At 40.9% G+C, this 21347-nt stretch overlaps 1 protein-coding gene across 12 annotated transcripts in view; it reads left to right on the forward strand.

Annotated features, from left to right (window-relative positions):
* WNK2 (WNK lysine deficient protein kinase 2) overlaps positions 1-21347 on the forward strand; it is a 172406-nt gene that overhangs the window by 139318 nt on the left and 11741 nt on the right. For 8 of the 12 annotated variants that reach the window (XM_045024206.1, XM_045024205.1, XM_045024203.1 and 5 more), the window contains 4 exons: positions 2144-2359; positions 3261-3359; positions 10821-10865; positions 12223-12482. In XM_045024206.1, coding sequence (XP_044880141.1) covers positions 2144-2359; positions 3261-3359; positions 10821-10865; positions 12223-12482 — 620 coding nt within the window. Of the gene's footprint in view, positions 1-2143; positions 2360-3260; positions 3360-10820; positions 10866-12222; positions 12483-21347 lie in introns of those variants that run through there. The other 4 variants (XM_045024211.1, XM_045024204.1, XM_045024209.1 and 1 more) reach the window with 4 other exon arrangements.

Genomic DNA, 21347 nt, shown 5'->3' on the forward strand with positions numbered 1-21347 from the left:
CTTCATTAACCAGCCCTTCAGCTGCACTTCCTCTCCCTGGCTCTTCCCAGCCTGACTGGAGTGAGCCCTTTTATAGGGCCTTAATTAGAGTCAGGTGTTCACATTACCTTAATGGCCTCACCTGACTCTTTGCAGGTTAATTGGAGTCAGGTGTTCTCATTAGTCTGGAGCAGCCCCTGCTCTGGTCAGTCAGGGAACAGAAAATTGCTAATCCAGTGGCCAGTATATCTGCCTTCTACTACTTTGTTGTACCCAACTGGCCTGGGTCTATCACAGTAGGTATCGAGCACGCTGTCAGTGCTTGACAAATAAAATAACAATGTCACAATTCAGTTTTAGTTTAGGATAGAACCTAAATCCATTTGTTTTCCCGTCTTTCTCCCTAAGGTAATTTATCCAGGTTTGTATTCACCGTTTAGAGACTTAGTCTGCATTGAGTGTATAGCATTTTGTGATCTTTTCTTTTGTAAAAGATGCTCTATAAGATTGGATTGGACTTGCCAAAAAAGCATTTAAAGCTGTGAGTGATGCCTTGCACTTCAGATAGGTGTTGAGAGGTTTTGTAATACTTGTTAATATGGATGTGAAATCTGTGATCAGGATGGCATGACCAACAGTAGTCAGGCTTTGGCACTATCTGTTTGGAAAAGTAATAAAATAGCAATTGAGTAGGGGAACTTAGATAGGCAGTGCCCAATTCTCCCGCTGCAGAATGCGAGTTGTTCCTGCTGAACTTTGTTCATTTGAAGTCTGTGATGGCAGACGAGCTCTTCTTCTCTTAGTGGTGTACTTCAAATCCTATAGATGTTCTTTCCATTGATTGCAGTTCTGTACCAATGCGAATGGCATTATGTCAGTTTTAATTACAGACTTTTTTTTTCTTTTACAAAAAACCAGAATCTAAATTAAGATAGCGAAAGCAAGGACATTCAGAGTTAAGACTGACACGCCACAATCCACGTTATATCAGTCAGTGTCTCCAGCAAACTCCTCTTCTGTTTTAAACCTTCCCATTCTAGCGACTCCTTTGCTTATTTCTGGTGGACGCCTTACCTCCTCCTTCCTTCCAATATAGAGTTCCCTGGGATGGTACCTAACCCTTCTGTCCATCTGTTTTTGGTGTGTAGGCCATCTCCTGGCTGCCACTACCCTTTCCCCTTCCTTCTGTGCCAACAACACCCCTCTCTCTGTCTTGGCCCACTCTGACCTCTCCCTTAACTTGGCTCACATCAGCATACCGCCTCACATCAGCATACCGCCTCCTCACTACCTGAATGTTTCAGAAAGTCAGAGCTTCTTTCTGCCTAAAATGTCTTGTCACGTAATTCTGTCTCCACTATCACTCATCTTTAAGCTTCTCTGCTGCACACTTTCCCTGATGCCTCTCCCTGTCTAGTCATTTTCCCTTTTCCTGCTAAGCTGTAGGAAGCTGACTAGCTTCCCTGACTTTGAATAAATCCTTTATTCGTGCTTTAATCCCTCTCCTTCATGACTATTGAAATTGCTGCTTCTTTGGCCCTCTTAAATCCTTTTGCAGCTTCAGGAGGTCTCTAATATTACTACTGTGTACTCTGATTATATCACTCCCACCCTCAGTCACCTTTGCTAGCTTCCATTCCATCTCCCAAGTGAATTTCAACGTTCTTCTGGTTTTAAAACCTGATAGTTTTTCTCAGTCCTGCCTTTGTAACTTTCATCTCCCTTTGCTTCTCACTCACTCGTTCTCCACTTTTGTCCACTCCCTTTCACATTCCATAGTTGAGTGTAGGGTCTCACTAATCCCACGCCATCTTTCTAGAACGTCTTCCGTCTCCTATTGAGGCACTTCTGCATCTCTCACCTTTTAGATCAATGCTTTTCTTGAGTTCACAATCGTCTCTGAAAAGCGCACTATGTACATTGCATAAAAATTAACCCTATTGGATGGGCTGGCTTTTCATCTTGCAGATGCTGGGCAGGTATGGGGGGGAGGTAGGTAAATTCTTTTCAGATGCAGTTTTATCCATAAAGATGTATGTTTCTACCAGTTCTTTAGAATTTTATGTTGCTGCTCCTCTCAGTGGCAAACTACCAGTTACACAAGGTTGATTTTTCTGTAGTAGTTCCCTTATGGTGGCATTTGCAATTTTGTTTGTTTCTTTAGGTAATCTGTCAGACTGCAAAGAGTCTCTCCCCAAAGAAACAACTAAAACTCATGCTGGTTCAACTGAAGCAACAGCAGTAACTTCCTCCACATCAGCCACATTTGGAAATTCAGTTCAGACACAGCAACCCTGCTCAGTCAAGGCTTCTTTGTCTTCTGACATCTGCTCCGGCTTAGCCACCGAAGGAGGCAATGCACATGGAAGTTCTGGCCAAGGTGATTTTATGTACCTACAGTTCAGCATGTCTTCCAGCACGTGCCAATATTAGTACATACCATTTAAAATGTAAATGATTTAGGAGGAACTTTACTAATAATGTAGGCATGCAAGCCTTATAAATGCAAGTTACTGACTTACCTTTCAAAAATTAGGCATAGCAGAAGGTTAGGTGAGCAAAAATAAATAGGAGACTTCCCAAAGCATAAAATAAATCAATACTGCAGAAGAATCCCTTGTTCTTAAGGAACAATATGCCTTTTCTTTTACGAGCAGTGACTTATCCAGATTTAACCTTTTGTGGAATCTGACTTATTGAGATCTGGAAAAAAATGACAATAGACAGAAGACTAACTTTGTTTCCCCTGGTTCATACTATTTTCTCTTAACTCCTTGATACTGGTGGGCCCAAAGCTTCCCATTATGAAGTACTAATTCATCTGCGTCAATACAAATATGATGATGTGGGGGAAGCTAAGCTACCAGCATCAGAGGGGTTAATTCTTGCATGATTTTGGCATCATGTCTAAGGTATAGAGGTGTCAGTCAAGGCTGCATTATTATCCAGTCCTGAGTTCCGACAGCTCTATAGCTGTGCACAGCTCCCTAGACTTTGACTGAATGTGTTGCCGTATGTATTGAAAATTATAATGATGATTAAAATACCTTGCTCAACATTGCACATCCTGCCAAACTAATCTACAGAATATCTATTCTCTTCTGCTGTTATTGCATCCTTTTGCATATGGTCAATTAACTTACTCCTCCTTGGCAAGGCTAAAATGGAGATGTGGATGATTAACTAACAAAGCTGATTTGACTGATGGTATAGGACATCTGATCACAGTTATTTGTACTTTATAAGTGTCTTTGTTTTCTTCCCTTTATATTCATTTGCAGGCTGGACGGTTTTCCACCAAACGTCTGAGAGAGTGACCTATAAATCTAGTAGCAAACCTCGTACCAGATTCCTCAGTGGACCTGTGTCTTTGTCCATCTGTTTGTATTTGTTCTTTTGTATTTTATCACAACCCATCTTTCTTTTGTCCCCCTTTTTCCAAGCTCATCCTTTATATCTCTAATATGTTTGGCAGGATGCCTTTCCTTCTACGCCATATTTTCTTTCTTTCTTTTAAGTCATCATCATTGGCACTCCTTAGTTTATTTTCATTTTTCATATGAAGGCTTTTGTGCACTGCTTTTGGCTCATGCCTGGGTACCAAAAGCATGTGTGGAAGATCTCATCATTTATTCTATAGCCTTATGGTAAATTTTACCCTGGACGTATCAAAGCTTTTGTCCTTTATGTGATTTATTTTGAAGTAATATTTTTATTTGCAATGTGGCAAATATACATGTCTGCTGTCCCAGTTCCAGCGACAACAAAAAGAAATCCTACCTTCTGTAGACGAATGGTCTCTTTCACACATGTTTGGACTACGAAGACATGCATGTAGCAAGCTGATACAATACTAGAAGGTCACTGAAGGGTATAACTTCCATACAAGGGCTGTATTAAAACAATATACAGTACTGTTTATATCCACTCTTTTTTTCCCCTGCTCCTTGCATGTGGAAATGCTGAGATGACAGTGCTCCAGCTAGTTCTTTCAAAGTGTGTTTTCTAGGTGGTGTGTTTTTCCACATTAAGAGCTTTTAATTAGTTTAAGTGAGCTCTTGTTAATATAATCGTTAGTAGTGGAAAGATCTGGTTACTCCAAATAAGAGTTCCATTTACCTTTTCGTATAAACTAATCTGGCTGGAGCACTTTACTCAGTTTATTTTCTCCTAACCTTATGTGACCTCAGAGATGAAGTCAATTAGCAGTTCATCAAAGCACCATTAAGTAAAAAAGCTTTATCAGACTTTCTTATGATACTTTGAAATGGATTATCAGGATCCAGTACTTTTTTTATTTCAAATAACTGTGCACCAGCTCAAATGAAACACGTCTTTTATTTGCATGGTCTCTAAAGTAGTAATCGGCAGTTCAGCAAAACTTAATAGACCTTTTTCATTTTAAAATACAATCTTTTTTCACCAAACAAATATGCTGCTTTTTGGACAAACAGATTTTGCTTGTACAATAAAGATATGTTGTACTGATCAGGTACTATAGGCCACTAACACATAATGTTAATAAGGCTAATGTTCTTCAAGAAATATTCAGTCAACTCAATGTTCATTTGCATTGATATCGAACTTTCCCCATTGTAGTTATACATTGATCATCATTATCCAGGTAATGCAGATCAAAGGCACAAGACCACTCAAATACATTTTTCCAATTTTCTAAGTAAACCGTATTTTTTCAAATAGATTTTTTTCATTTATTTTGAGATCCCCAGAACTCTACACATCCAAGTTGGTGAAAAGTGATGTTTACCTCTCAGCCTATGGTATGCAAGGTTTTAACAATCACTGATGTTCCAAGATACTCTGATTAGAGGGACTTTTATCCTAAGAACCTGAGGAATTCTCTGTGTACTGATTTTCCCAGCCATCAGTAGTATAATGGACATGGCTGTAGCCTTATCTGCTCGAGTAATTCCCAGAAATGGTTTAATTCTTCTATCATGGGTTTACTATTCAATATGCTGCAAAAATAGTGGGGAGAATTTCTACCTAAACCAAAGAAAAAACAATCTTGTTTTTAATTTTGTTGGGCATATGGCAGCCATGGCTCAAGTTGATAGAGAAAACACGTCAGTACTTAATTATTTTAAGTTTCCCAATGCCTAAATAATGAATTGCTTGGGTGGATGAACCTTCTGTTTCTCAGTTCACATGGTCTCTTCTGTGTCTCATTTGTATGAAGTGTATTGAGATGAGCCGTACTACCCCGTCTCTGAATCGTACTGAGTGAGGGCAGCGTTCCAAACACTTAGCACAAATACATCCATCCAGAACCATTCCAGTTCAGAAAACAAACTTTTTCTTTTGACATTTTAGAAATGATCTCTCGCTTGAGCTGCTCCACAGACTCCCAGAGTTGAAGCTGTCTAAACTTTCTGCTGCCCTGAATTTTTCAGTTTCTTTTCTTTTGAATCATTCTTCTGGTGGGGCTAGCAGGGCAGTAGCAGAAAACCATGTTGTTATGGTGTGTGAGATCAGTTTGGATCTAGTCCTGAACTGCCGGCAAGGCCAGCAGGAGGGGAGATTGCGCTGCACTCAATCCATGAGAGGAAAGGACGTTTCTCTAGTGGCTCCATATAGTCCTTATTCCCATGACAAGGAAACTGCCTCCTCTTGGTCTAAAAGACACTTTCAGGCCTTTCAGTTTGAGTTGGTCCAGTAGACAAATTACAAAGGTTTGGGCCAAATTCTAAATGTGCTGTACGTATGCATCTCTGTTGTATGCTTGTGGGAGGATAGTGAGATCAGAATCTGGCCTTTGAATCTGGAAACAATTTGCTGCAGCTTTTGGGTGTAAATCTTACAGTTCAGACCCCATCTTTTTTAAACAAAAGTAAACTCAAGCCAGGATTCCATTGATATGCAGAAGCAATCTTTACTGGAAATATATAACCCCTTTAACCAATTTCCTAGTACACACCTTTTGGTTTTAGCATTTACTGACAAGAACAGACATGTATGTCAGGAAACTGCTGTGAGTACTCTGACATAATTAACTCTTCAACATTTTCCCTCCAAGTTAGAAATTGGTACATTGACCCTTGCCTGCTAGTGTTTAGGTATGAAACACTTGTAAGATTCCCACTCTTCACTCATAATTGCTAAATAATTTAGTAACATAGATGGTCTGTGTATAAGAAAAGATTATTTCAGCTGGAGAAAGTAGTAGTGTTACACATTAGAAAGGAATCTACTTAGCAACTGTACTTCATCAAATGGCTAATGTTAACTGAGTTCATGCTTTGTGGTTTATTAAACCATTTGTGTCACTGCCAGTATATAGCATACCTTAATTGTTTATACTAAAAAGAAAAGTCACATGTTAAGAATTTATATTTTTATAGCACTAGTTAAAATCTGTCATAATCAGGACACTTTAAAACAACTTTGGCCCATCCCAATAGACAAAATAACCACAAAAGGTCAAAAGGAATTTCCATCTTACTTCACCAGGCAGACAGCTAATTGAGAGCCCTGTTCTGCAAGGCTCTGAGTGCTTGTTGCACAATATTGAACACACACGCCCACCCTCCCATTGACTTAATTAAGAGTTTGGAGCTCTAAGCACCTTGCAGGATCATGCCCTTAGATTATGTCCGTGCAACTTTCTTCTACAAACAAGCCCTTGTGCGCAGGCTTGTTCTGTGGATTCAATTAGCTAAGCATTTGTCACCGCTGTGTCTATGCTAAGGGCTTGTCTGCACTACCGGCCGGATCAACAGGCAGCGATCGATCCAGCGGGGGTCGATTTATCATGTCTAGTATAGATGCAATAAATTGACCGCCTGTCGCTCTAGTCTCGACTCCGGTACTCCACCTCAATGAGAAGCACAAGGGGAACCGACGGGAGAGCGTCTCCCGTCGACATACCGCAGTGAAGACACCGCGGTAAGTAGATCTAAGTACGTGACGTAGCTGAAGTTGCGTAACTTAGATTGATTTCCCCCCCACCCTTAGTGTAGACCAGCACTTAGATTTGTTACTACTTATACTTCAGATCTACAAATTCAGCCCCCAATCCTGCAACTTGCATATGGATGGAGGGCTGTACCCTCACAGAGCTCCCATTGAAGTTAATGGGGTTCTGTGCAGGCATAGCAGTCTGCTTCCATAATGTAAATTGCTGGATCAAGGCCAATTAGAATGTAACTCCCTGTCCTTCCTATTTAACGATAGACAATGATACTTCAAGACAATTGACCAATACGGCCAAATGGCCACTTATTTTCGGTACGTTCATTTTTGGATCTCCAACTTCTGAGGAAACTTGGGCCAGATTTTCAGAAATGCTGAGAATCCATAACTTCAGTTGAGGCCAGAAGCAGTTCTGGGAGCTCAACAGTTCTGAAAATCCGGCACCAAGTGTCTCAACGGGAGCACCCAAAATCAAGGGCTGCTTTTGAAAATTGTGGCTAATTATTTCCTCCCATTTTTCTCCCTCCTCCACTGTTTACATGACCCCAAAGCCTGAACACTTCCACAGTGTCTTTCCCAGGCAGCTTTTTGATCTGTTAACTTTGTTCAGTGTTGGATCTTTCTTTGCATTTCTAATAGAATGGGGTGTTTTTGGCATAATCCATGTCAGAGCAGTTCCAGTATTTTTGTTAACCTGTGCTCCTCCTGGTGGTTATATATATATATATGCTTGGAAGGATTCAATTTTTATCGGTATATGTCAGTTCATGTCGATTTTCACTGTACATATGCAAACTGATGAGAAAATATTTCCATCAATGATGATCAAAATTTACAGATGAGCAAAGTAAGACAAGCGTTGCATTTTAACTGATTAGAGTTTGGTTTAAGGCTATTTGTTTTGTTTATTTTTACATACGATGTTGACAACTTATGTTTTAATGGTTATAAAGCTTTAACTTTTTGAATCTCAACATCTACTGTCATTAAATAATTGTCTGACCGTGCCGCCCCTGAATTTTTGACTCTCTGTAATTTCCCACAGCTGCAAAATTTTAAATTGATGAAAATATAAAAAAATGCTTAAAAGTAACCATTGATCTTATTTGTAAAATTTTTTTTTTAAATCCAATTCTGCCAAGCCTACTTATGTACCATGAGAATCAGACATTCAATGAAAGATCTTGCATAGAGTTTGGGGAGGGTTTTCAAAACCGCCATTGGAGCGTGTGCTCTTAAATTTGGCACTTTTATGAATTCCCCCCAAAATGTAAAATACTTGAGCATCTGATAGAAAATGGTCCAACAGTTTATAAAAATTTGAGAAGTTTGATGTTTTTTATTATTTATTTATTTATTTATTTATTTATTTTAAGCTTACAAGCTTCTTGGTAACTGTTGATGAACGAATAGGACAGTAGACTTTGTGGGTCCTGGAAAATATGGTAGCTGCCTAATTTTTCAGTGATGATATCTAAAATCTGAGGAACTCCCTTCCACTTTACTGTTACCACCCTAGGGCAGGTCAGACTTCAAATCTTAATTAGTTGCATCCTGTTCGTAGCTTTCCATCTCCTACACTCCTTTGTGTTTATTTTGTCACTTCTGAAACAAATAGGATTCACCTTTCTAAATAAAGTGCCTGAATTTAAGTTCAGCAACTCTAGATATTACCTGAAGGTATTTTAAAAATAAACATATCAGACTGTTTCAATGCTCTGCTTCAGGTGTTCTCAGTCAAGGTCATATTTCCTGTCTTCCAAGCAATGTTCTGCAGAGATATTGTTTGAAAAAGTAAGCCCTATTTTTGATGATTTGCTTGCCTAATGTTTTTGTTTAATAGACTCCTTTCTGATAGACCCTTACGTGGCGGAGTAACTTTACACACTAATCATACCATTGAACTCAGTGAGCCTACGCATCTGCCTAGCCACTCATATGCTGAAGTGCTTATAGCTTGGGGGCCTAGTTGACACGGTGCACAAGTTTGTGTGTTTGTCTTGCAGGGTGTTTTTAAACTTAGTGATCTGAGTGTGTGCAGTAATCTGCTGCCTACTTTTATATTTTCCAGGCACTAATACAAAAGTTCTTTTCACTGTGTACATTAGCTGATGGAGCCAAATGCTCTTATTTGCATTCTGCAGTATTGCAAGGTAGTTAGCAAAATGACAACCTACTTTTAGTCCCACTGAGACATTTGTAATAAGGGCTGTGACTGTAGGGTGGGGAAAGGCAGGGCAAGGTATGTCGCAGGTGTTGAAGAGCAAAAGGACAAAAAAAATCAATCAAATATAACCCAAACTCAGTTTCAGTTATTATTGTGTGTGCTTGTATCTGCCTTTGAAATGTAAAGAGCTGAGTACTAAAATACTGGGATTTGCTTACGTACCAATCAAGCATGACACTACCTCAGTAATGTCCTTCTGTTTATTTACAGGGTGAACAGCATCACTCAGCTGTGTGTAGAGAATAAAAATAATCTCTTTCGGATCCCTTTTTCCCTTGTGCTACCCACGCCAAAACAGTTTCTCTTTTTTCTTTTTCTTCTCGTTCTAACTCTGAATTGTCTCCCTTCTCTCTGCTTCTAAGGCCTGGTCTACACTAGGGGCGGGTTCGAACTAAGGTACGCAAGTTCAGCTACGTGAATAGCGTAGCTGAACTCGAACTACCTTAGTTCGAACTACTTACCCGTCCTGACGGCGCGGGATCGAAGTCCGCGGCTCCCCCGTCGACTCCGCCACTGCCATTTGCGGTGGTGGAGTTCCGGAGTCGACGGGAGCACGTTCGGAGTTCGATATATCGCGTCTAGATGAGACGCGATATATCAAACTCTGAGAAGTCGATCGCTACCCGCCGACCCGGGCGGGTAGTATGGACGTACCCTAAGACTCATTCAGAGTCCCCATTAAACTTGGAACCAAGACCTCTGAGCTTAAACCTGGCTCTCTTCCATAGTACCATAGTGTGTTGGTGCCATGCTGCTAGGCAGCGGAACCACACTCGCTTGGGTTCTGCTGTGCCCTCTGATTTACTCATATGTTGAAGTGCACCTAGACACCCCTGCCTAGATATGCACCCCCTGGCATACCATCATGAGACTTTCTTCTCACCAAAGTCCAAAATATCTTTCTGAAAATTTTGATATTCTGATAGGGAATGATCATCCTGCCTGGCAAGACCTTACACTCAGACAGGGTAATCTGGACGCCTGGCATCATAAGAGCATATATTCTGCTGAACTTGTAAAATGATGATGGAGAATGTAACAATAAGGCAATACTGAAAAATACACCGTATGGTTGAAAATGAGACCTCTGTTGTTGGTGTCTGGACTGTCTTTGTGCACCTTGAAAAGACATGAAAGGGAAACTAGTTTGTGGCTTTTTTTAGTTGAGAATTTTGCATTTAGACACGCATCCTATTACAGAAGCAGTTAAAAAATTGGCCTCAGACCTGCAGAACAATGTATCTTTTTGGACTGGTAAAACAAGACTTTTGGGGTTGGTTTACAGTTAGTCTTTGCAGCCAGACTAGCTTTACAAATCATTTTTGGCATCCTATTGTGAACTGAATTAACATCATTTCCTGCAGCAATAGAGTAGGAATAAAAAAAAAAGCCCTATTTGGAAGCCAAGGTGATTTTTAAAAAAATCTTCAAGTTTACTGAATCTTATTCTTGGCACACAGTTATATCCTTTGAAGCTTTTGTATGGTTGCACATAAACATAGGTTTGGGCTGCCCGATTATTTAGATTTCCTTTACTCACCTGAACTGCTGACTTTCTGTCTGCTCCTCCTTGCATAGTGACTACTTTTTGACTGCCTAAAAGTACAGAAGTTTGTCCATCAGACCTGTTGTGTTTAGTCTTGCCTAACTCTGTGTGTCTTTGTATTGTTCTACCTTGTAGGGTCCACCCTGAAACGACTATGTCTAGGCAAAGATCACAGTAGTAGTAACTATCCCATTTTTGTTTCTCAGTATTTCCTTCATAGCATGGGATGTTTTATTTATTTTTGACTAAAATCTAGTTGTTTACTTAATAGCAGCTGTTGTGCCTTTGCTAACTTTAAATTAGGCTGCATATGAATTGTGAGCAGGTATCTCTTTAGTTACAGTGCATGTCCTGTGATGCTTTGGGAAGCATGCATGCTGCAAGATAATTGTGATTTTTCTGTGTGTGATGTGAGAGAGAACTGAGTACAGTGCTTGTGTCTAATCTTCTATGTACAGTTTTTATAACACTGCCATTTTGCTGCTGGCTGAACCTATAACTTGATGCGACCTCATTCCTGTTAAGATGCATGAAATATTGAACACTATTTGAAGAGCTTTATCCTCAAAATACGCATCTTCTCACTGGTCCCTTTCCCAAAAGAATGAGAGCAGGAGTCCCATAGAAGCCACACCAGAGGTTGAATGCATGATCATTTAAAAGAGGATGCAGGTATTTTATGGGACTAGAGAAACATTAGTAGGTTTACTCCCAATGCACTTTATTGGCTGGAAAATTCATGTTAGCAGAAAAAGAAGACTCTGTGTTGATGTTTATAAATAAATAATTTCACTCCAATTCACTGAACTTTTTGCTTGAAGAGATGGTCTTTGCTTAAAATTTTATTTTGAATATATCCGAGTGTATTTGTTAAAACTGTTTCACTTAATCTTTTCCCTGGAAATTGAAATCCGCACCTTTCGTCACTTCCCGTTCGGTGTTAATTTTGGCATAGTACTAAATTGCCAGGAAGTGGAGCTCCAGCACGGACATGGGACAAATATTTCCATCACTCTGTGTGAGAGGGAAAGAGAGAGTGAAAGCTTCTGTAGCCTTTGAAGCATCACCAACTCAACAGTGTCCTCTCTTAACACTAGAAACCTGCATTATACTTTTAAGCTTATTTTTCTTGTGTGAACTCGCATAAATATTAACAGAAGTGCATATCATCTGTGCATTTCATTTCGATTTAGTAAAATCCTGATTCATAGAAGCTAATAGTAGCTGCATCAAATTGTATTCCCGCAGTAATGATCTGTGGAGATACTTTTATAAGTGGTGTTACATCAACACTACTAAATAACTTCGTCCAGGGGGAAGGTACTGCTGGGGCATGGATGATGCACAGTAACATGACTATCAATGTGGGTACAGGGACCATTTTTTGAAGCAAAGATGTTCTTTAGAAAGGGGTGAGGACATTAAAGGACAAAAAATACCAACTTTTGAATCCTAGTGCAGGAGAAACATAAATCAAGCAGCAAAGTGGTGCACTAACAATGACGTAGCTGACCTTTCTTTGTGTGTGACTTTCTAGGATCATCTACAAACAGTCTTGTAACGTGTCCTGAGCCTCTACCACCACCAACTCTGCAGGTCCAGGTGCAAGCAAACAACAGTAACAACAAGAAAGGAACATTCACAGATGATCTTCACAAACTGGTGGATCAGTGGACAAGCAAAACTGTTGGTGCGGCACAGTCAAAACCTTCTTTAAACCAACTGAAGCAGAACCAAAAAAGGCAAGACATGGAGCCAAAGGCTAATCCCATGCAGGCACAGAATGAGACATGTGGAGTAAGTGGCGCTCCTTGAAGAACATACATTTTGCCATGTATCTGACAGCCATTGCAGAACTCGTATGAGGAGGAGGACATAAATTAAAATATACTGCAATGTCCATTTCACTTCACTAAGTACTAAAATAGTTTACATTTTTAGGTCTTATGGAGTTAATTTTGGCAACCTATGGGCCAATATATATTTTTAAAATTAAGAACTGCTAATTAATAGTTGATAAACAGCAACACGCTGACTGGTGATCCATACATTGCTTGACTTAAACAAGGTTTTACTTTTGCTAAAATCCCTCTCCTTTTTTAATGTTAATCTTCCTCATATAGAATGGTTGCTGGACTAGTGGCTTGGAGGTAGTATGTTGCGGGCTCTTGTTCTGCCAGATGCTTTGTGAATACTCTGTCTTGAGGAGGCGATGGGTGTCAGCTGGGTAGTTAGCTTGCCCTTGCTGGTTGAGCAGTGCCGTACTAGTCACATCTACCTTACAGACACTTTTAAAACATCACTAAGGTGACCCTGAATACAGTGAGGAGTGGAAGCACTAGCATCTCCTACCCACTAATCCTCTGTTCAGTGGCACGGCTGAATATCCTGAGATGTGCATGCATCTGTGTGCGCACACACACACACACTTGACTTCATGGCTGAGCTGACAGTGTTGAGAATAAGAGCTTATGCTAAATCTCTGCAGGCACAAAAATGAAGGAGAGAGACAAACAATGAATCCCAGTTACACCTCACATAAGCCCCACAATTCTTCCTGGCCGACAGTGTCTTCTTCTGGACTTAATGACTCCTTGCCCAGCCTTTTTTTTGCCTTGTTTCATTTTTCAGGAGGCTGAAAATTGAGTCTAGAAGAAATAAAATAGCAATAAAGATGAGGGGGGTGGAAAAAACACTGTGGCAATTGTACAATGATCTTTTCCAATCGAAATAACTAAACGTTGATGGGGAAACGTGGCGTTTTTTAACATAAACAAATAACCAAGCAAACAAACAATAAAAAAAAACCTAGAAAAACCCTATTTAAAAAAAATGAGCATTGCAGTCATGGTGGGAGATTCACCCCCATTGAATTAGGTGCTGCAAACACATGCTTAGGAGCTTGCTGACTTCCTTTCCTGGGACACAGTGAAAATGGGTGTCACTGCAACATGACGGCAGATTTAATGGGGAAAACAAACATACAGTACAGTGAAGCTGTTTAAAACATAACTTTTCTATTGAGTGGCCAGAGCTTAACGAGGGGGATAACCCCTCTCTACATAGTGATGATGCAGTTTTGTTGCCCAGAGACGTAATAAATGAGCACATTGTTTCACAACAACACCATATCTGTCTGTAGATCCTGTCAGTTATTGCAAGCTAACCGTACTTTTGCTTGGTCAGTTCTTGGATGGGAGATCCCCAAAGGTGCTTCAGAAGGTGATTTGGGGGATACAGTAGCTGTCATTCTGCCCATTCCTAACCTACGCACCACGACAGGGGGTTGGCAGTTGGAAAGCCGCCTCTGCTAAGACTTCAGCACAAGTGAGAGCGGTTAGTCCAGGTGTCCTGCCCAAGTTTGTTTGGGTAATGACAGTGTATTTTGCCTAACTCCCTTTATAAATAGCCATTGAGCAGTCGTCTTTATTTCCTATCCTAAACTGTTCAGTGATGTATGCAGTGCTAAGAGCTCCCATATTCCATCCCGGGTGTGGCAGAATATTGTGGGGGAGGGGAGATGGAGGGAGATATTCCACGTATACTCTGCAACGTGTCTGGGGATATATTTCACCCTACAGTAAGGTTATTGTCCCAGGAAGTAACAGAGAGGGTTGAGTTTTTAGAAGAAACGACTTACAAGGAAAGGTTAAAATCCAAACATCCAGGACCCCATATGCCACTGTACTGATACACAGGAGCTGTAAAAGCCCCACTGCTGAGGACCAGGATGATTTCTCCAGTGCGAGCAGCCCTATGTGCTCAGCCTGGCAGGGACCCTGCTGGAGGCAGGGCCAGGACAGGTGGCGAGTCCCCACAGCACTACAGGGATTTCTGGATGTTGCACCGGCAGAGCGGGCCACAGGCAGCCCTGGGACACTGTCATTAACTAGAGCATCCTTTGATCACTCTGATTTACACTGGAGCCCACACTGGCTTCTAGAGCAGCCTTGAATCCTACGGGTGCAAAGGTAGTTCACAGCCACCTTACCCACTCTTGCCCTTGGTTCTGCCCTGTGCCACGCAGAGGCACAACTCAGAACTCCAGCCCTCGCTGGCCGAACCAGGGCGACCGATGTGATTTAAGGGGGAGATTTCCAGTGGCGCTGGGCGTTAAAATCTTCCCTGGGTCTACAGATGTTTGGATGGATTTGAAATTGAGAGACCAAAATGGTTTATGATGATCAGAGAGGAATAACCAGAAGAAACGAGCTGAAGCTGAGCCAAGAAACACTTAACTTGGACAACAGGAAAAATGGCCCACTGATGTCACAGTAGTAAGTGGGAGCAGGACGTTGATTACACTTCTGTGTATGGCACTGGGGAGTCCAATCCTGGAATAGTGTGTCCAGACCTGCTGTCAGTATTTTATAAAAAGATACTGGGAAATTGGAGAGAATGCAGAAAAGAGCCACAAAAATTGAGGGCTGGTAGAGAAAATGTTGTATAGGGAGAGATTTAAAAACTCTGTCTGTTTAGCTTACCAAAACCAAGATTGAGTGTTGACTTGATTCCAGTGGCTAAGTACCTTCCCTGGGAGAAAATATAAAGTGCTAAATGGATCTTTAACCTAGCAGAGAAAAGTATAACAAGAACCCTGGGCTGGGAGTTCAATCCAGCTAAATTCGTATTAGGAGGCGGCTCATGTTTTGAAGAGTGAGGATTATTAACCATTGGAACGAACTCCCAAGGAAGGGATGTGGATTCTACATCTCTTGACATCCTCCGTTCAAGACTGAATGCCTTTCTTGCTTTAGTCAAACACAAGTCATTTGCTCAATGCATGGATAAATCGGTGAAATTCCCTAGCCTGTGATATACAGGAGATTGACTAGATGATCCAATCAAATCTCTTACAGAAAAAAAAAAAAAAAGAGGACCAAAAAAAAATAGCCACCTTGGCTAAACAACAGAGTAAAAGAGGCTGTTGGAAGCAAAAAGACATCTTTTAAAAATTGGAACTCAAATCCTACAAGGAAGACCAGGCCATTGCAGAGAAGCTAGATGAATTCTGTGCATCAGTCATCGATGCAGAGGACATCAGTGAGATTCCCACCCCTGACCCATTCTTTTTAGGTGGCAAATCTGAGGAACGGTCCCAGATTGAAGTGTCCATAGAGGAGATTTGGGAACAAATTGATACATTAAACAGTAATAAGTCACCAGGACCAGATGGTATTCACCCAAGAGTTCTGAAGAACTCAAATATGAAATTGCAGAACTACTAGCTGTGGTATGTAACCTATCACTTAAATCAGCCTCTGTACCAGATGACTGGAGGATACCTAATGTGACACCAATTTTTTTAAAAAGGTTCCAGAGGGAATTCTGGCAACTACAGGCCAGTAAGTGTAACTTTATTACCAGGCAAATTGGTTGAAACTATAGTGCAGAACAGAATTATAAGACACATAAATGAACATGATTAGTTAGGGAAGTCAACACAGCATTTGTAAAGGGAAATCTTGTCTCACCAATCTATTAAAATTCTTTGAGGGGGTCAACAAACACATGATCAAGGGTGATACAGTGGATATAGTGTACCTGGACTTTCAGAAAGCCTTTGGTAAGGCTCCTCACCAAAGGCTGTTAAGCAAACTAAGCAGTCATAGGATAAGGGGGAAGGTCCTCTCATGGATCCAAACAGGAAACAAAGAGTAGGAGTAAATGGTCAGTTTTCACATTGAAGAGAGGTATGTAGCGGTGTCCCCCAAGGATCTGTACTGGGACCAGCACTGTTCAACATATTCATAAATGATCTGAAAAAAAGGTGTAAACAGTGAGGTGGCAAAGTTTGCAGATGATGCAAAATTACTCAAGATAGCAGACTGAAGAACTACAAAAGAATCTCACAAAACTGGGTGATTGAATTTCATCTGCCATTTTGTTGCCCAATGTTGATAAATGCAAAGAAATGCACATTGGAAAACATAATCCCAACTATACATAAAAATGATGGGGTCTAAATTAGCTGTTACCACTCAAGAAAGAGGTATTGGAGTCACTGGATAGTACTCTGGAAACATCTGTTCAATGTGCAGCAGCAGTCAAAAACGCTAACAATGTTAGGAAGCAATAGGAAACAGATAAGAGAAAATATCAAAATGTTACAATATAAAACCATAGTACACCCACACCTTGAATACTGCATGCAATTCTGGCCATCTCATCTCAAAAAAGATGTATTAGAAACAGTAAACAGAAGGACCACATAAATGATTAAGGATATGAAACAACTTCCATATGAGGAGAGATTAAAAAAACTGGGACTGTTCTGCTTGGAAAAGAGATGACTAAGGGTCTATAGGATAAAGATCTATAAAATCATGAATAGTGTGGAAAAAATGAATAAGGAAGTGTTATTTACTCCTTCACATAACACAAGATCCAGTGGTCACCCAATGAACTTAATAGGCAGCATGTTTAAAACAAGCAAAAGGAAGTACTTCACACAACACACAGTCAACCTGTGGAACTCATTGCCAGGCAATGTTGTGAAGGCCAGAAATATAACTGGGTTCAAAAAAGAATTATATATATTTATGGAAGATAGGTCCATCAGTGGCTATTAGCCAAGATGGTCAGAGACGCAACCCCATTACAGGGGTGTCCCTAACCCTCTGACTGCCAGATGCTGAGACTGGACAACAGGAGGTGGATCTCTTGATTATTGCCTGTTCATTCCCTCTGAAGCATCTGGCACTGATCACCGTCAGAGACAGGATACTGGGCTAGATGAGCTATTGGTCTGACCCAGTATGGCCATTTTTAGGTTCTAAAGACATCTGTGGCAGTCCTACCACCGGAGTCAGTCTAGTATTTATTTAACTGGGCAAAGCAATCATGATGTAACATTGGGACAAACTTGCATTGGCAGAGGATAGACTAGATGGGCTAGAAAGTCTCTTCCATCTAAATCTGTACATCTTCATTGTGCCTGTTTTCTATTCAGAACCTCCATTAATGTTAATAGGAGTTGCACACATGAAGCCAGAGCTCAGCCTATAACATGGTCAGCAAACTCTGTATTTTTTCCTGAGACAACATTTCTGTTGCCCTTAAGGTCCTTTTATTGCCATAGGCAAATGGTTTGCGGTGTGAGTACAAGATATTACAGGTAACTTTTTAAAGCGAGAGCTGATCTTTTAAGGGGAAGTCAACTAACAGCTCTTTGAAATGTTGGTGGATGTGCTTGACAAATTGCATACAGATGTACAGTGTTTTTCTCATTCTTAATTTCCCTCTCTCCATAGTTGGAAGCATAGTAGACAATACATGAGACTGGGCTGGCAAAGGAGGACTTTAACTTTCCCTTCCAGGGGGAAAAGGAATAGCTTTCTGTTTTGTTCCTATTAAAATGAAAATTCCTACAGTAAACCACACCATGTTGCCTGGCACTTTGAGTCTGCTATGAAATATAGTCACTACCCTTTACCCTTTTTTTAGAAAAACACCTTCCAGTTTTCAGTAGTGGTATGGAACACTCCAACACCGGTAGAGTGTCTTCATCTGAGCTTTCATGTGACTTACTCCCTTTCAGACAGGAAATGTGCATGAAAACTGATCATTCAACAGTATATGTAGAAATGTAAAGGGAGATAATCAGTAGGTATTGATGTCAAACCACCTAATAAGAAAATTTTTACTACTGCTAATCCATGCTGGACAAGTACTGATAACCATCTCTTGTAGGTAACAAAAACATAGGAAATGCAGCAAGTAACATCAAAACTGCCTTATGTATAAAGTCCATTGAATGTTCTTTGGATAAATGTATTACCTGAAGATGACAGGGGACCAAGGGATTCATTAACTAGGGGCTTTCCTTCCTGCCACTACGTGAGCTCTAAATGCTTATAAAAGAAACACCCACAAAGGAAAGCTGTGAGCAGAAAAAAATGTTTGTCGGTGATATGATTGCTCTATAAAAGGTGCAGCCTCATTTCTGTCACTGGCATGTGATGTGTCATAAAGCTTGTCTGTTACCAAAACTTCCTACATCTGTTTGAGCTTTGTTTTAGCTAGTTGACTGTCTAGGAAGCAAGAATTCTGAAGTAGGCATAGGGACAAGGACAGGGAAGGGAGATTGTCAGCATTTGTTTTGCTGTGTTCCGTATCGGTTGGCTTGGAAGAATAATGGAACTGTAATTAAATCTGTGCTTGAACAGAATCCACTACTCACTATCCTCCCCCGTCTGTCCTACTGGCTTTCCCTACATCTCACTTGTCTAGATGCCAAGTAAGTGGGCATTGACAGGACCATCTGATGCCAGTTCTCAATTGTTTCATACCCCTTGGTATTTTGATCTCTTGTCTAATAACAGGAGGAAAGAGGAGTCTGTGTGTGGAGTGACATCCCAGTTCTACTCATCTTAGCCACCAGCACTAGCCATATCCTGTTTGGTGGTGGTTATACTAGATTATTACAGTTAGTAGTATATCTACATATGACCGCAATCATACTCACCCCACCAAGTTTGGTTGAAGTAAAAATCTTCTCGGGCTGCACTGAGAGAACTGACCAGACTTAATCTCTCTCAAATAGGGTATATACACCAATCTCTCTCACACTAGGTGTGACTGACACATTAGACCTAGTCTGGCAAGAAAAGACGAGGCAAAAGAGGTGGAGCAGAAAAAAAGACAACGGTTTCCTGCTTCCTGCCACTTATCTCCATTTTGTTTGTTTTACTGTTGTTCGTGTGTCGATGTACTTGGTAAGTTAATGTTTAGGAGTATACCGGGCACAGGAGAGGAGAGCAGTGGAGAAGGGGAAGGATGGCAGTAAAAGGCCAAGGAAGGATCTGAAGGGGAGGGAGGTGATCACTGCAGTGCTCAGGAGTGTGACTGTTCTTCCTGGTGTAAGCGGGAGTGTGGAAAAGCCACGGGAGAGACCTAGGGGTTCTGGGCCAGGGGGGGCTGATGATGGAAACCATGTATTTGGTGTTCGTGTTACTACTTCAAGCCAGGGAGTGTGGCAACACCCCAGTTCCCACACCACTGAAGAGACCAGAGGTTTATAAAGGTCAGAAGACTTGGGAAGGTGTAGTACGCAAAGGGGGAGGGGCTATGTGGAAGGAAGGGTTGAGATGTGGCAGGAGTGGAGCTGTACACAGCCTTGAGGTGTAGCTAGACAGGAAGTGATTGAGGGGGTTAGAGCAGAGGGATGCTGGCAGAGCCGACACACCAGGAAAGGAAGATCTGTTTAGCTGTAGCGTTGTGAGTGGATTGCAGTTGTGAGTGGTGGGGAAGCTGGCAAGAGGAGGAGCTTCCATTACTCCATTTGAGAGAACCAGGGCATGCCATGTTCCAGCAGAATGGGTGGACTTTGGATGGAAGCCTGCATCAGTTTTTTCCCTCTGTTCTCTACGGCTTGGTTGCATTGGCCATGGGGGTTTCTTAAAGTTTGTCCTATGTTCACTTCAGCTACTGCATGTCAGGTAGCTTTATGTATCATATAGACATGTCATCTGTGTTGACTCTGTTTCCCAATGTATAATTATGCATTGTTTGCGTAGTTATGAATGTGGTTAAAGTAAGATAAGTACAGTGTATGTGATGGGGAAAGATTATCAAGGGAGGAAGAAAGAAAAATGACTTGCTCACCTCCTTCCCTCTCAATAACATTTTATTCATAAATGCTTTTTAGCATGTCTAAAAACTTCATTAAGGGCTTGTCTATATGAGCCACTCAGGAAAATTAATCTGAGCCAATTAAAGGTGTGAATTTAAAGTGAATTAATTAAACTGCATTAAACCCCTGTGTGGACATTCTTGTTCGGAATTGAAGTGGCCTTAATTCGGTTTAGCATAATTCACTTCTTTTCTAAATTTCTCTGCCAGGGAAGTTATTTGTATCACGTGTGACTTTAGATGCAATTTTGCAACGCATCTGGTGGAGCCATTCATTGTGAGAACTATGTGTTTGTTTATCCAGCATGGTTACGCCCAGACTAGCTTAATAAACAAAATGTCTAGAACAAAAAGCAGAAAGAAACATAAAATGAAGCCGATAGGGAAACACTGTGAATTATGTAAAATCCGTTCAGAATAGGATTAGCCATGTGATTCTGTACCACTGACCACTTGTCATGGTACGGTGTATAAGAATCAGACAGAAAGTAAAGGCACATCTCTACTTCTTTCTCATCCCAGAGAACCTAGCTTTTTCGGAAACATTGTCAATGAGCTAGGAGACAAAACTCCAAAATATTCTTCAAAGACTGTTATGGTTCTCATGCACACATTCTCACACTTCTTAACCGAATGAATGAAACAAAGTTCTGGTGTTTGTACCATTTGCACCAGGACACCAGCATCTGATAGTCCTACGCCTCCCAAGACAACTTCAGTATAAAATATGTGATCCATGCCAACCAGAAGTATTTCAAGGTATGTTTCAGATGCTCGTATCAGGAAATGCTATTACAAATAAAAAGACTCCCTGTAGTTACACAGTGCCTTCTGTTTTAGCATCACACACTCATCATTGCTGAGCAATGCATATCCAGGAGTCATCAGGACACGGTAAAAATGAGCCTGCATCAGAACTTCCGTCCAAATGAGTAACTGGCACTAATGGATGTAGCCAGCTTTGCTGACAATAAATTAGCCAGCAGAATAGGACATCTGGTCCAGCAAGTATCTAATTATTTGAAAATG

The sequence above is a fragment of the Mauremys mutica genome, chromosome 7 (assembly GCF_020497125.1).
Source record: "Mauremys mutica isolate MM-2020 ecotype Southern chromosome 7, ASM2049712v1, whole genome shotgun sequence".
In the NCBI taxonomy this organism is placed as follows: domain Eukaryota; kingdom Metazoa; phylum Chordata; order Testudines; family Geoemydidae; genus Mauremys; species Mauremys mutica.